This window comes from Cokeromyces recurvatus (genome assembly GCF_025118155.1).
Source record: "Cokeromyces recurvatus strain NRRL 2243 chromosome Unknown BX663scaffold_11, whole genome shotgun sequence".
NCBI classification, from domain to species: Eukaryota; Fungi; Mucoromycota; class Mucoromycetes; order Mucorales; family Mucoraceae; genus Cokeromyces; species Cokeromyces recurvatus.
In genome coordinates, this window is record NW_026251397.1 from 469,874 (window position 1) to 487,483 (window position 17,610).

A 17,610-nucleotide genomic window follows, 5' to 3' on the forward strand; every position below is an offset into this window, starting at 1 on the left:
CTTTTTTTTTTTTTTTTTTACAAATATTCATTTATATACTTTTTTTTTTTTTTTTGACGATGGATACAAGTCTTGTAGCTGGTAATAACCTTTTTATTGATATGAAATTGTGTAGAGCAAATATACTAAGTCATAAATATAGATGATATCGATTTAAATATTATAAAGACTTTAAAATTAGAAGCAGAATTACTTGGAGATTGGACTAAATTCGTTAATAGGTTATCACATGTATTTAGTCATGTAGAATGTCTAAGCTCAAGCTTTATTCAGGTAATAAGAAGTATACATGACTGTTTTAAAACTAATTGTTGATATTCTTTTATTTTATTTGGCCCCTAGATATCGCCTGCTCAAAATCAGCGTTGTCTTGTAGACAAAATACAAGTTAAACAGGCATTTGATATATTACAGGAGGTAGACTATACAGTTTTTCTTTTATATATGTATCAATATATAATTCATGTCTTGATTTATTAGTGTCCTCCCATGTTGATGACAACAGTTATGGAACAATCAAAGCAATTACTAGCCTCGATGATAAGGAATAGAAAAGACAGTTTTACTATTGATCATTTTCATTCCATTGTCATCTTATTCCAAGTAAGTATGAATAATAGAGTCTATTCAGCCTATACATTCATTTTTAATATCTATATATATATATATATGTCTATATACATGTCTATATATATGTCTATATATATTGCTCTATAGTGCTCCCTTCTCGTTGATGATGGTTCAACCAGTCTATTGGCCGAATTATGTCAAGTAATAACACTCATAAACCCTTTTATGCAAATTCAGCTCTTTGAATTTCTAATTGAGCCAGAATCAAAGACAGCTTTTAAGAATCTATTAAATTTATTTCAACAATTTGTAAGCAAACGACTCGTATCACTGAATAACAATACTGTAACCAATGGATTTGGATCAAACGTGGATCCAGCTGTTATCAACGCTACCAAATGTATTGAAGTATTATGTAAGGGTGTATTATACAAATAGATGCATATATAAAACTAGTGTAGATATTCATGCCACAACGTCATTTTTGATAGACCGTATGAATGAGAAACATAAATATATACCCTACACCGAATTTTATAACGATACAGTCAATGAACAACTTGAAATTAAAGAAGACTTTCCGAATTTTAAAGATAAAAAAGGGTACAAACCCAAGAAGGGAGCAATTGATACTGACAAAGAGAATAAATAAATTCGACTTTTTTTTTGTTATTTAGATTCTCTTTCTGTGACTATCCATTTATGCTTAATCCAGCCGTAAAAGCAGATGTGCTTAAAGTTGAAAGTGTATTTCAAATGAGGCATGAGCTTCAAGATGCATTCTTTAGAGCTCTATTTCAAGGTATACACACGTGAATCATTGTAAAATATGTATATATTAAATTTGCATGTGAATATAGGTGTAAATAGTCCTTACCTTGTACTAGAAATTAGACGTGATCATATTATATCAGATACATTACAACAGGTAAAATATAGATATATATCGTACTATCAGTTACAGTGATTAACTCTCTTCCTCCCCTCCCCTCCCCTTTTTTTTTCTTTTTTTAAAGCTGGAAGAAAAGACAATCCATGATTTGAAAAAACAATTAAGAGTTCAATTTGTAGGTGAAGAAGGTGTTGATGAAGGAGGAGTCCAGAAGGAATTCTTTCAACTTATTGTTAGAGAAATATTTGATCCCAAGTATGGTCTCTTCAATTTCAATGAAGAATCAAGATTATGCTGGTTTATGCCTAATCATCCAAATGTTTTAGACGAAACCAGTATTCGAGAATATAAGTTAGTGGGTTTACTTCTAGGGCTTGCAGTCTATAATAGTGTCATTTTAGATCTTCATTTCCCTTTGGTTTTGTACAAGAAGCTTATGGGGGTATCAGACATTGATTTATTAGATTTAAAGCAATTAGATCCTGTAAGTGTATATTCGTTTATGGTTCCACTTTGTATTTAAAATGTGTATATGTATATGTATATTTCTTTTTTCCGTAGAGTCTAGGAGTAGGATTGGAAAAATTATTAATTTTTGACGGCGATATTGAAAAAGAATATGATCATTGCTTTCAGGTTGATGTCAAGTCCTTTGATCAATTATTGACTTACGACTTGAAACCTGGAGGATCTATGATACAATTAACAAATGAAAATCGCCAAGAATTTGTTGATTTGTATGTACAATTTATTTTGAATACATCCATTGAAAAGCAGTTTAACGCCTTCAAAGAAGGTTTTCAATTAGTTTGCAAAGATAGTGCTATTAAAGTAAAAAAAAAAAAAAAAAAAAAAAAAAAGTCCTTTTTTCTCTATGACTAACATTTGTATTTTTATTCAAGATATTTAGACCAGAAGAAGTAGAACAACTTGTTTGTGGAAGTTCAAATTTAGATTTCAATGCATTGGAAGCATCTACAGTTTATGATGGTGGGTGGACAAAGGATTCTCTTATTATCAAGTTAGTATAAACATATATAGAGTTACTATGTACAGGTTAAAACTGAGTAATTTATTTAGATATTTCTGGGAAATCGTACACTCATTTAGTTATGAAGAAAAAAAGAAGCTGTTATTCTTTACTACCGGATCAGATAGAGTAATCGCGAATTTAATTAAAGGGCTTTTTAGTAATTGATTAACTTTTATTCTTATTTTTACAGGCTCCTATTGGTGGCCTAAGTAAACTTCAGTTCGTGATTGCAAAGAATGGGGGTGATTCAGATAGGTACGTATTACGAACTATATACAACTTTCTATTTATTCATTTACATATATATATTTATTAGATTACCTACATCACATACATGCTATAATGTACTACTTCTTTGCGAGTATAGTAGCAAAGAGAAATTACGAGAAAGATTATTAACAAGTATAAGTAATGCAGAAGGATTTGGTATGATTTAATAACGTTAGAGTCAATAAATAAATAAAAGGCAATATCATTTAAATGTTTGATAAGTGATAGTATGATACCATTTAGTGGTATATATTACATAATAGTTTATAAGTATGTGTTTTATAAACAGAGACTAACCAGTGCACTTTAAGAGACAGTTTTAATCTCCTTTTCTATTGACATTCTCTGCATTATATTGATATTAACTTATTTACAAGATCTCCTGAGGATTTTTGTAGCAATAAAAAGCACTGAAAAGAAGGAAACGATAAACATGTATCATACTGTTTATTTGGGATATATTCTATGAATTCATGAAAGTAGTACTTATTCATTTAGATAATTTAAACAATTAAATTTTAAACATTCCAAAGTCAGCCAGGAAAGACGACTATTCAAGGTTATGACCAAGTATATTTAAAATATCATTCATAGACACAATGTAGTTGGTTTGTACACAAATTGTGCTCTAGATTAACATCCTACAAACTTACACACCACAGGCACACGAATTCAATAATCATTAGGCGCTTATTTAAAATTTTTTTTTTTTTTTTTTTTTTTTTTTTTTTTTTTTTTTTGTATACATAACAAAAACAAAAACAAATAAAAGCTAATTTATTTTAAAAAAAACTCTGTACTCCACAAACAAGTATATGGCTTCTCTTTTTCTTTTTCTTCCTTTATTTTTATTTTTAATTAATTATTTTAACAAGAAAGTTGATGACAACTGAAATGAATTTTGGACCTGAATGGTATAATCTTTTTTTTTTTTTAACTAATATTGTAAATAATGATGTAGTAATACTTTAACAAAAAAAAATAAAAGGATGCGTACAGGAAATATAAGAGATAAGCATAATTTGCTGTTTAAAGGAGATAATAGCAACAAAGAAAACATATTGAAATTATATAATTTACCTTCAAACAATAAATATGAGGTATATAAAAAGGAAAAAAAAATAGATGTGTTATAAAAAAAAATTAAGTTTTGATAATATATTATAATAAGATTGAATCTGAGAATGTAGCCTTTTCTTCTCCTTTACTACTAGAAGGTAAGTAGATTAAATAATTATATTAAATTTATAATACACTAACAAAATAAAATAAAAGGTTTAGACAATAACAGTCAAGATGAAATACCTCTTTGGAATACTGATATCCCCAGTAAAGACGAAGTGGGTGATTTTGATGAAAATGGAGTATTTTGTATAAACTTTTATAATCAAGTCATGAATGATGAATTTAGTACAAACGATGGTTCGTTTACTTCACCTTTAACGGCAAAAAAAGATACAGTCCTCGTTTTAGATTGTAATAATTCGGATCCAGATATCTTGCCTGTCACATCACCTTCTATTACAGATAGCGACTTTAAAGAATCCAACACGAATCAAAGCACAACAACAACTGGGGAATCATATAGTTGGCTTTATTGTGACTCAACAGGTAAAGAACAAGGTCCGTTTAGTGCGCAGGAAATGCAAGCATGGTATTTTGCTGGTTACTTTGATCTCTCTCTGTTAATAAAACGTGAAGATGAAGTTATTTTTCAATCCTTATCAGATTTAATTACAAAGACACACGATTCAAAGACACCATTTTTAGCTACTTGGAATAATACACCGCAAGTCCCTTCAGTAGTTCTAAGCACATTAGCTACTAAATATTTTGGGAAAATTCCAACAATAGACAATAATACCGTTCCTGATGTAACCTCAGAGCAACACTATAATTTTTATCAACAAGATAATCGTATCAATAGGATACAAAATACAATGACTCCACTTTCTGATCATAGAACTCATGTACTTGGTAACCAGCTAAGGATCCAAAATGAGTCGTTGATACCGCATTTTGATGCGAATTGTGTTGCTACCCATTTTAATAATCATCATTTAACTTCACTCTCTCCTTCATGGAATAATAGCAATTACATGTATCCCAATTTAAATAATACTAATCAACAACAAAATGAGTCACTTTTATTTAACAAGCTACAACCGCCACTGCCATTTTTAATGCAGCATGAAAATACCAATATAAATAGCAATAACTATGTTCAAAGTCTTGCATTTCAGCAGCAGCAGCAACAGCAGCAACAACAACAACAACAACAACAACAACAACAGCAACAGCAGCAGCAACAGCTACAACAGCAACAGCAACAGCATTATTATCTTATGAACCAACAATTTGAGCAAAACTATCTTGCTATATTACATCAAAATCAACAACAGCATTTGCAGTTATTACAACAAAAACTTATTTTAGAGCAACAGGATCAACAATTGCATATGACTCAACAAGCTGTTTTAAGAAGGACACAACAGACAAAGACTCTCGATAATTTAAATAGAGAATGGAATCCTGATGAAAGTGTTTTTACCAAACAAATACAACCAACAATTGAAGATGATGAAGACGAATTATTAGTTAAAAAAATATTGAATATTCAAATAGTAAAAGATAAAACAACAGAGTTTGATTATGACAGTCCAGATCTTCTACAAGATTCTACAAACCATTGTAAAGTTATATGTATAAATGGGGGGAGTGACTACATATTGAAACTAATGTCTATTTTTTTTTAAACAGTGAGTAATGAGCAAATAAGGCTAAAAGAGTATCCTTCAAGTTCAACAACGCAAACATCAGCTACTGATAAGGAAAACATAGGTGTATCTAGCAAAGTATCGTGCTCATCTATAGCCAGTATTGTACCCAAAGAAGCAGACAAAACCTCTAATGATGATATATCATTAAAAAAATTATCAAAATTAGGGCCAAAGCAGCAGAATATTTGGGGTAAAAAACCATTAGTAATACATTCTGATGGGGCAACAACCAATAAAACATCAGTTCAACCTGTTATTAAGCCTAATAACAGCACTATACAAGCTTCTGATACCGTATTGAAGCCTTATTTACAACAGCAACAACAGCAACAACAGCAACAACAACAACAACAACAACAACAACAACAGCCCAAGCCCAAGTGTAATCGAGCACCTGGTGAAGAGTTCTTGAATTGGTGTAAATTATCTCTCAGAGGATTAAATGCTGGTGTCAACGTAGACGAAATTTTACAGATGCTTCTTTCATTTCCAATTGACCAGAATAGTAGTTTGGAAATCATTCAAGATATTATATATGCCAATTCAGAGTCAATGAATGGATGTCGATTTGCAAACGATTTTATGACACGTAGGAAGGCAGATATGGCAGGTAAAAAGCTAAACATACCAATTGCTATTATGCCTGCAGTATCTGAAGAGTTTAAGGTGGTAACAAAGAAAAACAAAAAGAAACATAATAACATGGTCTGAGCAAAAAATATCTCAATAAAATCAAATAAATAAAGATATAAACAATGTATAAAAGGGGCTCGGATGTATAGATTTATTAAGCATTTTACTTCATCTCAAGGATTTATTAGCAGGACTGAATCTAACTTCTTGGAGCTTTTTTCTTAACAAACAATTTTTTTAAAGGATTTTGCTCAGTTTGCTTCTGTTTGATAATACATAACTCTATTATTGACTCTACTTTTTTATATATTTGCCAAGTTCCATAAAATAAATATATACATCTATATATACTCATATACATATAGATACAAATACATATGTCTTTATTGAAATTAATGTTGTATTCTATTATTACAAAGCGTAACTTGCTGAGCTAAACACATAACCATCTTCTTCGTCATCAGAATTGTCTATAATCGAAGTTTCTAATGCTGCATCTGTAGTTTCACATGGCACTAAATCCCATAACTGATTTAAATTGTCTTCATATTTACGCTCATATAATAAAACAACAGTTCCAGGCTTTGTCCAATTTCCCTAATAAGCATTATATATATACATGTATATGTTAAATATATTGTATGTAACTTTCCATTTCAAAATAAAAAGACTTTACTCTAATGTCAAGAACAAGATTGGGTGTTGATTGAGGATAAATGAATCCATCTTCACGATAAAACCAACGTTGATTATCCGCCTCTTCAGTCATTTTACGCTTATATTGAATGATAGGTTTATCACTTTCTAAGATACCTACACATGGATGATATTATTATTTTTTTTTTTTTTATATATGTGTATATCAAAGGTAATTTACCTCCTTGAACATCCAAAACTATAAATATTTATATAAAGTTAATATGACAGTAAAAAACGTTTGATAATAAATGCATATCATTGTTTACCCATTCCAGAGTTCTTGTTGATCAGATATCCATTATCATACGTCCATAATTGATTATCACAATTTTTTGTCTTTTTAGGCCATACTATAATTCTAGCAACTGCCTGTTTATATACATTTGTTAACTGCATAACTTCTTTAAATCGTATAATTATCTTACTTTTAGTGAATCTGCTGTAACATCAAGAACCATTTTATGTGAACATTTTGATTGAATGTAAAACCAGCCCGAAGGGAAATTACTCATTTTATAAGTAAAAATAAAAAACAAAAAATAAAAAAAAAAATTGCTTTTACAATATCTAGGCAATTTTTTGTTGAAGAGAACAATATTTTATTTTACTGTCCAAAATTTACATGACCAATTAAAATTCAAATTTCCGATAATTTGCATTGTCAAATTTCATTTTATTGCAAACAACAACATAAAGAATTATACAAAAAGCCCCTTTTTTTTTCTGCGCTTGTTAAATATGTAAATTATTATAGCATATTAGTACATTATATGTTAATAAATAAATAGAGTATATTATAGAAGAAGAGCCTTGTTTGTTTAACGCTTTCTAGTACTACTACTACTACTAACACTACTTGATTTCATGTCATTCCTTAATCTTACAGTTCTAACATCATGGTGAGGAGCAAACTTTTTGATAGCTGCTATTAATTCAGGGAATCTTAAAGGCTTGGTAACGTATTCATCCTATTTTGTGTTTGCAAAAAAAAAAAAAAATGTTAGAAAATAATTTATTTATTTTATATATGTTTATGTGTGTATATTTACCATGCCGGATTGTAAGCACTTTTCACGATCACCAATCATAGCATGTGCAGTTAGAGCAATAATAGGTACATGGGATCGACTTCTGGATCTTTGTTCAATCTCGCGAATCTTTTGAGTAGCTTCAAATCCACCCATAATTGGCATTTGAACATCCATCAATATCAAGTCATATTTATTATTTTCAAATGCTTCTACTGCAAGTTTACCGTTTGATACAATCTCTACTTTATGTCCAAACTTTTCAAGAATTCGAACTGCTAGCTTTTGATTCACAATGTTGTCTTCTGCTAATAGGATATCAAGAGGCACGGGTATCGCTGAATCATTAGGTAATGTTGAATGACTTTCGAGAGCAGGTAATAGTGTATATGCTAAATCAGATGAACTCACAGGGGCATTAATATAACCTGTAATTCCTAAATCAATACACAATTTCATGTTAAGACGATGTATTTCAGGTGCAATCAAAATGATAGGCGTGTATCGTAAATGAACAGCTTCACGTATTTTTTCTGCATACGCAACGTTACCGACGAGGACAGTATCAAAAATAGGTGGCTGCTTATTATTGGTACCCTTAAATAGGGCTAGATCTGTCATGTTAACAGATTCAGAGATACCAGTAACGCGGAAAGGATTTAAGCCTAACTCCTTGAGTTTACACTCAATTTGCATTTGATCATTTGTACCATCTAAAAATAGAATATTACGACCCTTAAATCGCTTCATCTTTTCAAAAGCATCATGTTGCTCTTTGGGATATCGTTTAAAGTTGAGTGTAAAAAAGAATTGTGAGCCGCGGCCATACATAGATGTTACCCATAAATCACCGCCCATAAGTTGAACTAGATGCTTTGAAATAGATAAGCCTAAACCAGTACCACCATATTCACGACTATATATGTATATAAATGTATATATAAATATATATTTTAAAAAAAAAATAAAACAACTAATAAAATAATATGTATTCATTCTTACGTTGTTGACCCATCAGCTTGACAGAATGTATCAAAAATGACACTAAGTTTATCTTCCTGAATACCAATACCAGTATCACGCACACAAAGCTCCAAAATAACATCTTCTCCTTGAATATTAACTATCTTTGTCTCCAATACAACTTCACCCTTTGTAGTAAACTTGACTGCATTGCCAATCAAGTTTGTAATTACCTGTCGTAGTCTCAAAGGATCGCCAATTAACTGGTCAGGAATTGCACTATCTACATTATAGATTAAATCCAATTTCTTTTGATTTGCTTTTACAGCTAATGTCTTTAGAACACTAAAAATAGCTGACCGTAAAGAAAATGGAATAGACTCAATCGTCATACGACCAGCTTCAATTTTTGAAATATCCAAGATATCATCAATAATAGTCAATAAACTATTGGCCAAGCTAGAAACGATCATGAGATTTTCTCGCTGTTGTCGTGTCAGTTCAGTTTCTAATGTCAAAGAGGTCATACCGATGATACCATTCATGGGTGTACGAATTTCATGACTCATATTGGCCAGAAATTCACTCTTGGATCGATTTGCTAGTTCGGCTGCCTCTCGTGCTTGTCGATTCTTTTGAATAGCATCACGTAAGGAGTTTACCATTTGATTAATTTTAGTCTTAAGCGAATCCATTTCACCAGAGGCTTCAACAGTAATAAGCCTTGAAAAATCATTTTCAGTTGCAGCCGCTGAAATTTGTGCAAAGGCTCGGACTTGTGTGGTTAAATTAGATGCCATTGTATTGACATTACTCGTAATATCTCTCCATAAACCCTCAATATCTTCTACTTGGGCTTGAACACCTAATTTACCTTCAGTACCGACTTCTTTAGCAACACGCGTTACTTCTGCAGCAAACGAACTCAATTGATCTACCATTGTATTAATTGTATTTTTTAGTTCAGCAATTTCACCGTGAACTTCAACTTCGATTTTCTTGGAAAGATCACCTTGAGCTACAGCTTTACAAACAGCAGCAATAGATCGTAATTGGTCAGTAAGATTACTTGCCATCAAATTGACGTTATCCGTTAAATCTTTCCATGTGCCATCTACACCAATGATAGTTGCTTGACCACCCAACTTGCCTTCAGTACCTACCTCACGCGCTACACGAGTTACCTCAGAGGCAAATACACGTAACTGATCAACCATACTATTTACTGTAATCTTCAATTCAAGAATTTCACCACGGGTTTCCACATGAATTTTCTTGCTCATATCACCACTAGCAACTGCTTTAGTGACCTCAGCAATAGATCGTACCTGGGTAGTAAGGTTAGCTGCCATGATGTTTACATTATCTGTCAAATCTTTCCAAGTACCAGCAACATCTTTAACAATAGCTTGACCGCCTAGTTTACCCTCTGTACCAACTTCTTTTGATACACGTGTCACTTCAGAGGCAAAGACTCTCAACTGATCCACCATGTCATTCACTGTATTCTTCAATTCAGAGATTTCTCCGCCTGACTCAACTTCAATCTTCTTAGACAGATCACCAAGAGCAACTGCTTTTGTTACTTCTGCAATTGAGCGAACTTGAGAAGTCAAATTGGCAGCCATTTGGTTGACGTTGTCTGTCAAGTCCATCCATGTACCACCCACATTAGGCACAACTGCTTGGCCGCCTAATTTACCTTCTGTACCGACTTCACGAGCAACACGTGATACTTCAGAAGCAAATACATTCAATTGATCCACCATGTCATTTACAGTATTTTTTAATTCTAAGATCTCACCACCCGATTCTACTTCAATCTTCTTAGATAAATCACCATGAGCAACAGCTTTAGTAACCTCAGCAATTGATCGTACCTGATCTGTTAAGTTTGCTGCCATCTGGTTTACGTTATCAGTTAAATGCATCCATGTACCGCCCACGTTCAAAACGACAGCTTGACCACCTAATTTACCTTCAGTTCCTACTTCTTTAGCAACGCGAGTCACTTCTGAGGCGAAAACTCTTAGTTGATCCACCATATCGTTTACAATATTTTTTAGGTCTAGAATTTCCCCACGTGTCTCAACATCAATTTTCTTAGAAAGGTCTCCTAAAGCTACAGCTTCTGTTACTTCAGCAATCGATCGTACTTGGGTGGTAAGGTTAGCTGCCATCATATTGACATTATCAGTTAAATCTTTCCATGTACCCGCTACACCTTGAACAACAGCTTGACCGCCTAGCTTTCCCTCAGTACCTACTTCTTTAGCGACACGAGTCACCTCTGAGGCGAAAACTCGCAATTGATCTACCATGTCATTGACTGTGTTTTTCAGTTCCAATATTTCTCCACCTGACTCAACTTCGATCTTCTTTGATAGATCACCAAGAGCAACCGCTTTTGTTACTTCTGCAATTGAGCGAACTTGATTAGTCAAATTAGCAGCCATATGATTGACATTATCGGTTAAGTCTTTCCATGTACCACCTACGTTTGGCACAACTGCTTGACCACCTAATGAACCTTCTGTACCTACCTCGCGTGCCACACGAGTGACTTCAGAGGCAAATACTCGTAACTGATCTACCATGTCATTGACTGTATTTTTGAGTTCTAGAATTTCACCGCCTGACTCAACTGCAATCTTTTTTGAAAGGTCACCTAAAGCTACAGCCTTCGTAACTTCTGCGATGGAACGGACTTGATTTGTAAGATTAGCTGCCATAATGTTAACGTTGTCTGTGAGTTCATGCCATGTGCCTGCAACGCCTTGAACAACAGCTTGACCGCCTAGTTTACCCTCTGTACCGACTTCTTTTGATACACGTGTCACTTCAGAGGCAAAGACTCTCAACTGATCCACCATGTCATTCACTGTATTCTTCAATTCAGAGATTTCTCCGCCTGACTCAACTTCAATCTTCTTAGACAGATCACCAAGAGCAACTGCCTTCGTAACTTCTGCAATTGAGCGAACTTGAGAAGTCAAATTGGCAGCCATTTGGTTGACGTTGTCTGTCAGGTCCATCCATGTACCACCCACATTAGGCACAACTGCTTGGCCGCCTAATTTACCTTCTGTACCGACTTCACGAGCAACACGTGATACTTCAGAAGCAAACACATTCAATTGATCCACCATGTCATTTACCGTATTTTTCAATTCAAGAATTTCGCCTCCAGATTTGACTTCAATTTTCTTAGACAAATCGCCATGAGCAACGGCTTTAGTAACCTCGGCGATTGAACGAACCTGCGATGTCAAATTGGCAGCCATTTGGTTGACATTATCTGTTAGATCCATCCAGGTTCCTCCTACGTTCAAAACAACAGCTTGACCACCTAATTTACCTTCGGTTCCTACTTCTTTAGCAACACGAGTCACTTCTGAAGCAAAAACTCTCAATTGATCCACCATGTCATTTACAATGTTCTTTAATTCGGCAATTTCACCTCCAGACTCAACTTCAATCTTTTTAGATAAATCACCATTAGCTACGGCTTTAGTAACAACAGCAATGGATCTTACTTGAGTTGTAAGATTTGAAGCCATCGTGTTTACATTATCTGTTAAAACACGCCATGTGCCGTCTACACTAGGTACCTGAGCTTGTCCGCCTAATTTGCCCTCAGTTCCTACCTCTTTAGCGACACGAGTTACTTCAGTAGAAAAGACACGAAGTTGATCCACCATGTTATTAACTGTAACCTTTAAGTCTAAAATTTCACCGCTGGTTTCGACGTCAATTTTTTTAGATAAATCCCCTTTAGCCACAGCAGTAGTCACTTCTGCAATCGATCTTACTTGTGTTGTTAGATTAGAAGCCATAGTATTTACATTGTCAGTGAGCACCCTCCATGTACCATCGACACTAGGCACCTGAGCTTGGCCACCTAATTTACCTTCAGTACCCACTTCTTTAGCAACACGAGTTACTTCAGTAGAGAACACTCTTAACTGATCCACCATGTTATTAACTGTAACCTTCAAATCTAAAATTTCACCACTGGTCTCAACATCGATCTTTTTGGATAAATCTCCTTTAGCCACAGCAGTAGTCACTTCAGCGATAGATCTTACTTGAGTTGTAAGATTTGAGGCCATTGTATTCACATTATCTGTCAAAACACGCCATGTACCATCAACACTAGGTACTTGAGCTTGTCCGCCTAATTTTCCTTCTGTACCAACCTCTTTAGCGACACGGGTTACTTCAGTAGAGAACACTCTTAACTGATCCACCATGTTATTAACTGTAACCTTTAAGTCTAAAATTTCACCGCTGGTTTCGACGTCAATTTTTTTAGATAAATCTCCTTTAGCTACAGCCGTTGTTACTTCAGCAATTGATCTTACTTGTGTTGTCAGATTTGAGGCCATTGTGTTTACATTGTCAGTGAGCACCCTCCATGTACCATCGACACTAGGCACCTGAGCTTGACCACCTAATTTACCTTCAGTACCCACTTCTTTAGCAACACGTGTGACTTCTGAAGCAAAAACTCTCAATTGATCCACCATGTCATTTACAATGTTCTTTAACTCGGCAATCTCACCTCCAGACTCAACTTCAATCTTTTTAGATAAATCACCATTAGCCACAGCCGTTGTTACTTCAGCAATTGATCTTACTTGTGTTGTTAGATTAGAAGCCATCGTATTTACATTGTCAGTGAGCACCCGCCATGTACCATCAACACTAGGCACCTGAGCTTGTCCTCCCAATTTTCCTTCTGTACCGACCTCTTTAGCAACACGAGTTACTTCAGTAGAAAAGACACGGAGTTGATCCACCATGTTATTGACTGTAACCTTTAAGTCTAAAATTTCACCGCTGGTCTCAACATCGATCTTTTTGGATAAATCTCCTTTAGCCACAGCAGTAGTCACTTCAGCGATAGATCTTACTTGAGTTGTAAGATTTGAGGCCATTGTATTCACATTATCTGTCAAAACACGCCATGTACCATCAACACTAGGTACTTGAGCTTGACCACCCAATTTACCCTCGGTTCCTACTTCTTTAGCAACACGGGTTACTTCAGTAGAGAACACTCTTAATTGATCCACCATGTTGTTGACGGTGTTTTTTAGATCCAGGATTTCACCACTTGTTTCAACATCAATTTTTTTAGATAAATCACCATTAGCTACAGCCGTGGTTACTTCCGCAATCGATCTCACTTGAGTTGTTAGATTAGCAGCCATTGTATTTACATTATCTGTAAGATCTTTCCAGGCTCCACCTACATCCTTCACCATAGCCTGTCCACCTAATTTACCTTCAACGCCTACTTCTAAGGACACTCTTCTGACTTCAGCTGAAAAATTAGTCAATTGATCTACCTATAGAGAAAATAATTCATATTTATTCATAAATATTTTTTTTTCTTTTTTTTTTTTTGTTTTCTTCTTCTTCTTTTTACCATTCGATTCATTGTGTTTTTTAATTCTAAAACTTCACCTTGCGCATTTGCAGTTACTTTTTTAGATAAATCACCTTCAGCAACAGCTTTAGCGACGACAGCGATATCACGTACTTGACTTGTAATTTTTTGAGCCATTAGATTGACATTATCTGTCAAGTCTTTCCAAGTACCATCAATTTCCTTTACCACAGCCTGACCGCCCAATTTACCTTCAGTGCCTACTTCTAATGATACACGAGTGACCTCGATAGCAAAGGTAGATAGTTGATCTACCATGGTATTGATTGTATTTTTTAAATCCAACATTTCACCCTTCACTTCCACTTTTACTTTCTTTGTTAAATCACCACAAGCTACAGCCTTTGAAACATGAGCAATATCTCTAACTTGATTCGTTAAATTGGCTGCCATTGTATTTACATTATCTGTCAATTCTTTCCATATACCACCAATACCAGCTACCTTTGCTTGAGCACCTAATTTACCTTCAGTCCCAACTTCATGAGCGACACGAGTCACTTCTGAAGCAAATAAATTCAAATGATTGACTGATCATAGATGTATGTATATATAAATATATATAAAATATGTATATAAATATAAAAAAACGAAAAGTCATAAATATCTATATATGTATAAAAAAAAACGGGTTGCCTATTTTTTCTTTTTTTTTTCCTTTCTCCCTTCAATTACATATGTATGTATGTATGTATGTATGTATGTATGTATGTATGTATGTATGTATATATTTACCCATAGTATTAAATGTATTCTTTAAAGAAAGTGTTTCACCGGTTACAGGAACAGTCATTGTTTTACTAAGATCACCTCTTGCAATAGCAGTTGAGACATCCGTAATATCTCTAACTTGTTCCAAATGATTTTTGGTCATGCTGTTCAAGTTTAAAATAAAATCCCGCCAAACACCTTCCATCGTATCATCACAATCAGCCTGAACACCTAATTTACCTTCAATCGCTGTCTCTTGAGCGACCTTGAGAACATTTTTAGTAATACGTTGTAATTTGTCAGCCATTGAATTTACAGCATTTTTCAATAAACTAGTTGAGTGTTTGTTACAAATAATACGTCGTTCCAGATCACCATTATGCACTGCTAAGGCCACCTGGATTGCTTGATTTGCGCAAGACTGACATATATCTTTATCTAAACTATTATCCTTATTCTTGTTGTTGTCGTCATCATTATCTTTTTTTTTTTTTTCAAGAGAAAAAAAAGGGTAAATGGGTAAATAAAATTTGATTTTTTTTTATTGTATTTAAAAACAAAAAAGAAAGGATACCTGATATAGGGGATAAATGTAACTTATCCAACATTGGAGACTGTTGAAAAGAGGAAAGACAATCTTCAGAGGTTCCAGTACTATTTACAACAGATTCGTCATTTTCTTCTTCTTCTTGTTGTTGTTGTTGTTGTTGTTGTTGTTGTTGTTGTTGTTGTTGTTGTTGTTGTTGTTGTTGTTGCTGTTGTTGTTGCTGCTGTTGTTGTTGCTGCTGCTGCTGCTGCTGCTGCTGTTTTTGTGCTGTTAATAAATGATGTTGTTGCTTAATAGCTATTCGATAACGTTTATTTTCGGTTTCAAGCGTAAGTTGTCGTTCAGCAATACTTTTCAATGTCTTTTGTATTGTGATTAGAATCTCTTCTTCGTCGTTTATTGTTGGTAAAGGAGGAGAAGGTATTGAAAAAAACTGTTGTGAAATACAATAATCAAGGTCACCTTTATTTAGATGCACCACACTTTCTTTTATTTGTTGTAATATATGATGGGACATTATTGTTGATTGTTGTTCTTTATTATTAAATGCAATGTGAGGCGGTGAAGATGAAATACACAATTTTTTACTTTTTTTATAATCTCCAGTATTTGATCGTTTCATTACCGAGCCATGAATTTATATATGTTATAAAAAAACGAAAAAGATAAAAAGAAAAAAAAATAAGGGCAAAGTAAAAAAAAAAAAGGAAAGAGAAGAGGGAGGGCTAAAGATATAATTTTATATTATTCTTTCTTTTTATTATTATTGTTATTATAATTACAAATTATATATGTTTTATTACTCTATGCTTTTCTTTATGCGATTTAAATGATATATTAAGAAAAAAAAAAAAGTAAAAAAAAAAAAAAAAAAAAAAAAAAAAAAAAAAAAACCATCGAATAAGTGATTATTCGTGTGTGACGGTCGGATAGCAGAAGAGAACTTTTTCTTCTAAACAAATCAATTTCATCTTGAACGTTACACAAGCATTTGAAATATTTTATTATAACATTGTGTTGATTTGTATACAGGATTCAACAACAACAACAAAAAAATAAATGTTCTTCTTTATAACAGATAATGTATCAATCACTCTTCCCCGCATCTTTTTTTTTTATTCTAGTTCTAGCCATTTCCTTTTTTGTAAAAAAAAAGTCGAGAACAACTTTTTTTTTATTTTTTTTTTTTATTTTTTATTTTTTCCTTTTTCTATATTAAAGATAAACATTGTTCATCATTAGATAAAAGGTATCAGTAGATTTAGTTACATTTAATTTTAATAAAATCATACGTTTTTTTGTCTTTACTATGTAGTACTACAATTCTGAATATTATATAAACTTCATTTTTTTTTATTTTATTTTATTTTTTATTCTATTTTTTTTTTTTTTTTTTTTACATCATTTTTTTTTTTTTTGGTACCAATCATCCTCATGAATTTATTAAAATGGGTCTTTAATTCCGAAACATAGGTTCGAGACTTGTTTTTAATGATAACTTTAAATAAGCTTAATTTGTCTATTTAATTCACCACAACTGGGTGACTTTTGTTGTATGGCGAATTATAATGGCAAGGTTGTACAATTCTGCTCTACTGATAAAATGTAATATGCTTGCATCTTTTTATCAAAATGATATTGCAAAAGGAAAAAAAAATAAAAAATAAAAAAAGTGTCGCACTTTTAAAAAAAAAAAATTCGACTACATATAAGAAAATAGTGCATGTTATACACACTATTTTCACGAATGGAGTGTCCCATTTCTCCTCTAGACAAACTGTTTAACTTTTTATTTTTTTAATAAAAAATACAAATATCTATAAAGCATGTAACTGCTGGTAAAGACATATCGTCATAATAGAAAATATCAAGTCAATCTAGAGTCCATAATTTAACTAACATGGTAGAAGTAGTCAAATGGTTGATAGGAATGTGCAAAATGATGATTTGGTTATCGGGATAGACGCTTATTCTTTTTTTTTTTTGTATGTGTCTACGCCGATTTGAGAATTGGTTTGGTAGTCTTTGT

General features: G+C 33.0%; 5 protein-coding genes across 5 annotated transcripts; 3 read left to right on the forward strand and 2 right to left on the reverse strand.

Moving 5' to 3' along the window:
• Positions 1-45: 45 nt before the first annotated feature.
• BX663DRAFT_508110 (uncharacterized protein) lies at positions 46-2,986 on the forward strand. Its single transcript, XM_051527436.1, has 14 exons — positions 46-81; positions 143-273; positions 343-417; positions 481-603; positions 718-985; positions 1,062-1,173; positions 1,248-1,372; positions 1,431-1,498; positions 1,587-1,946; positions 2,024-2,293; positions 2,365-2,483; positions 2,543-2,621; positions 2,686-2,750; positions 2,812-2,986. Exons 1-14 carry the CDS (start codon positions 60-62, stop codon positions 2,930-2,932), a joined length of 1,938 nt encoding a protein of 645 aa, XP_051383280.1. The 5' UTR covers positions 46-59; the 3' UTR covers positions 2,933-2,986.
• A 699-nt stretch (positions 2,987-3,685) lies between these two features.
• Positions 3,686-5,770, forward strand: BX663DRAFT_47388 (uncharacterized protein). The gene has a single exon (XM_051524211.1). The coding sequence runs from the start codon at positions 4,160-4,162 to the stop codon at positions 5,519-5,521; it is 1,362 nt and encodes a 453-aa protein (XP_051383281.1). The 5' UTR covers positions 3,686-4,159; the 3' UTR covers positions 5,522-5,770.
• Positions 5,771-5,856: 86 nt separating this feature from the next.
• Positions 5,857-6,544, forward strand: BX663DRAFT_508124 (uncharacterized protein). Its single transcript, XM_051527437.1, has one exon. It carries the CDS (start codon positions 6,020-6,022, stop codon positions 6,254-6,256), a length of 237 nt encoding a protein of 78 aa, XP_051383282.1. The 5' UTR covers positions 5,857-6,019; the 3' UTR covers positions 6,257-6,544.
• Positions 6,507-7,429, reverse strand: BX663DRAFT_508127 (ricin B lectin domain-containing protein). The gene is made up of 5 exons (XM_051527438.1): positions 7,303-7,429; positions 7,144-7,246; positions 7,056-7,073; positions 6,855-6,991; positions 6,507-6,775 (listed from the first exon to the last, which is right to left on the reverse strand). Exons 1-5 carry the CDS (start codon positions 7,387-7,389, stop codon positions 6,590-6,592), a joined length of 531 nt encoding a protein of 176 aa, XP_051383283.1. The 5' UTR covers positions 7,390-7,429; the 3' UTR covers positions 6,507-6,589.
• A 61-nt stretch (positions 7,430-7,490) lies between these two features.
• On the reverse strand, positions 7,491-16,275 carry BX663DRAFT_453791 (uncharacterized protein). Its single transcript, XM_051523804.1, has 6 exons — positions 15,609-16,275; positions 15,059-15,514; positions 14,303-14,853; positions 8,908-14,222; positions 7,927-8,821; positions 7,491-7,845 (listed from the first exon to the last, which is right to left on the reverse strand). Exons 1-6 carry the CDS (start codon positions 16,201-16,203, stop codon positions 7,696-7,698), a joined length of 7,962 nt encoding a protein of 2,653 aa, XP_051383284.1. The 5' UTR covers positions 16,204-16,275; the 3' UTR covers positions 7,491-7,695.
• Between the last annotated feature and the right edge of the window lie 1,335 nt (positions 16,276-17,610).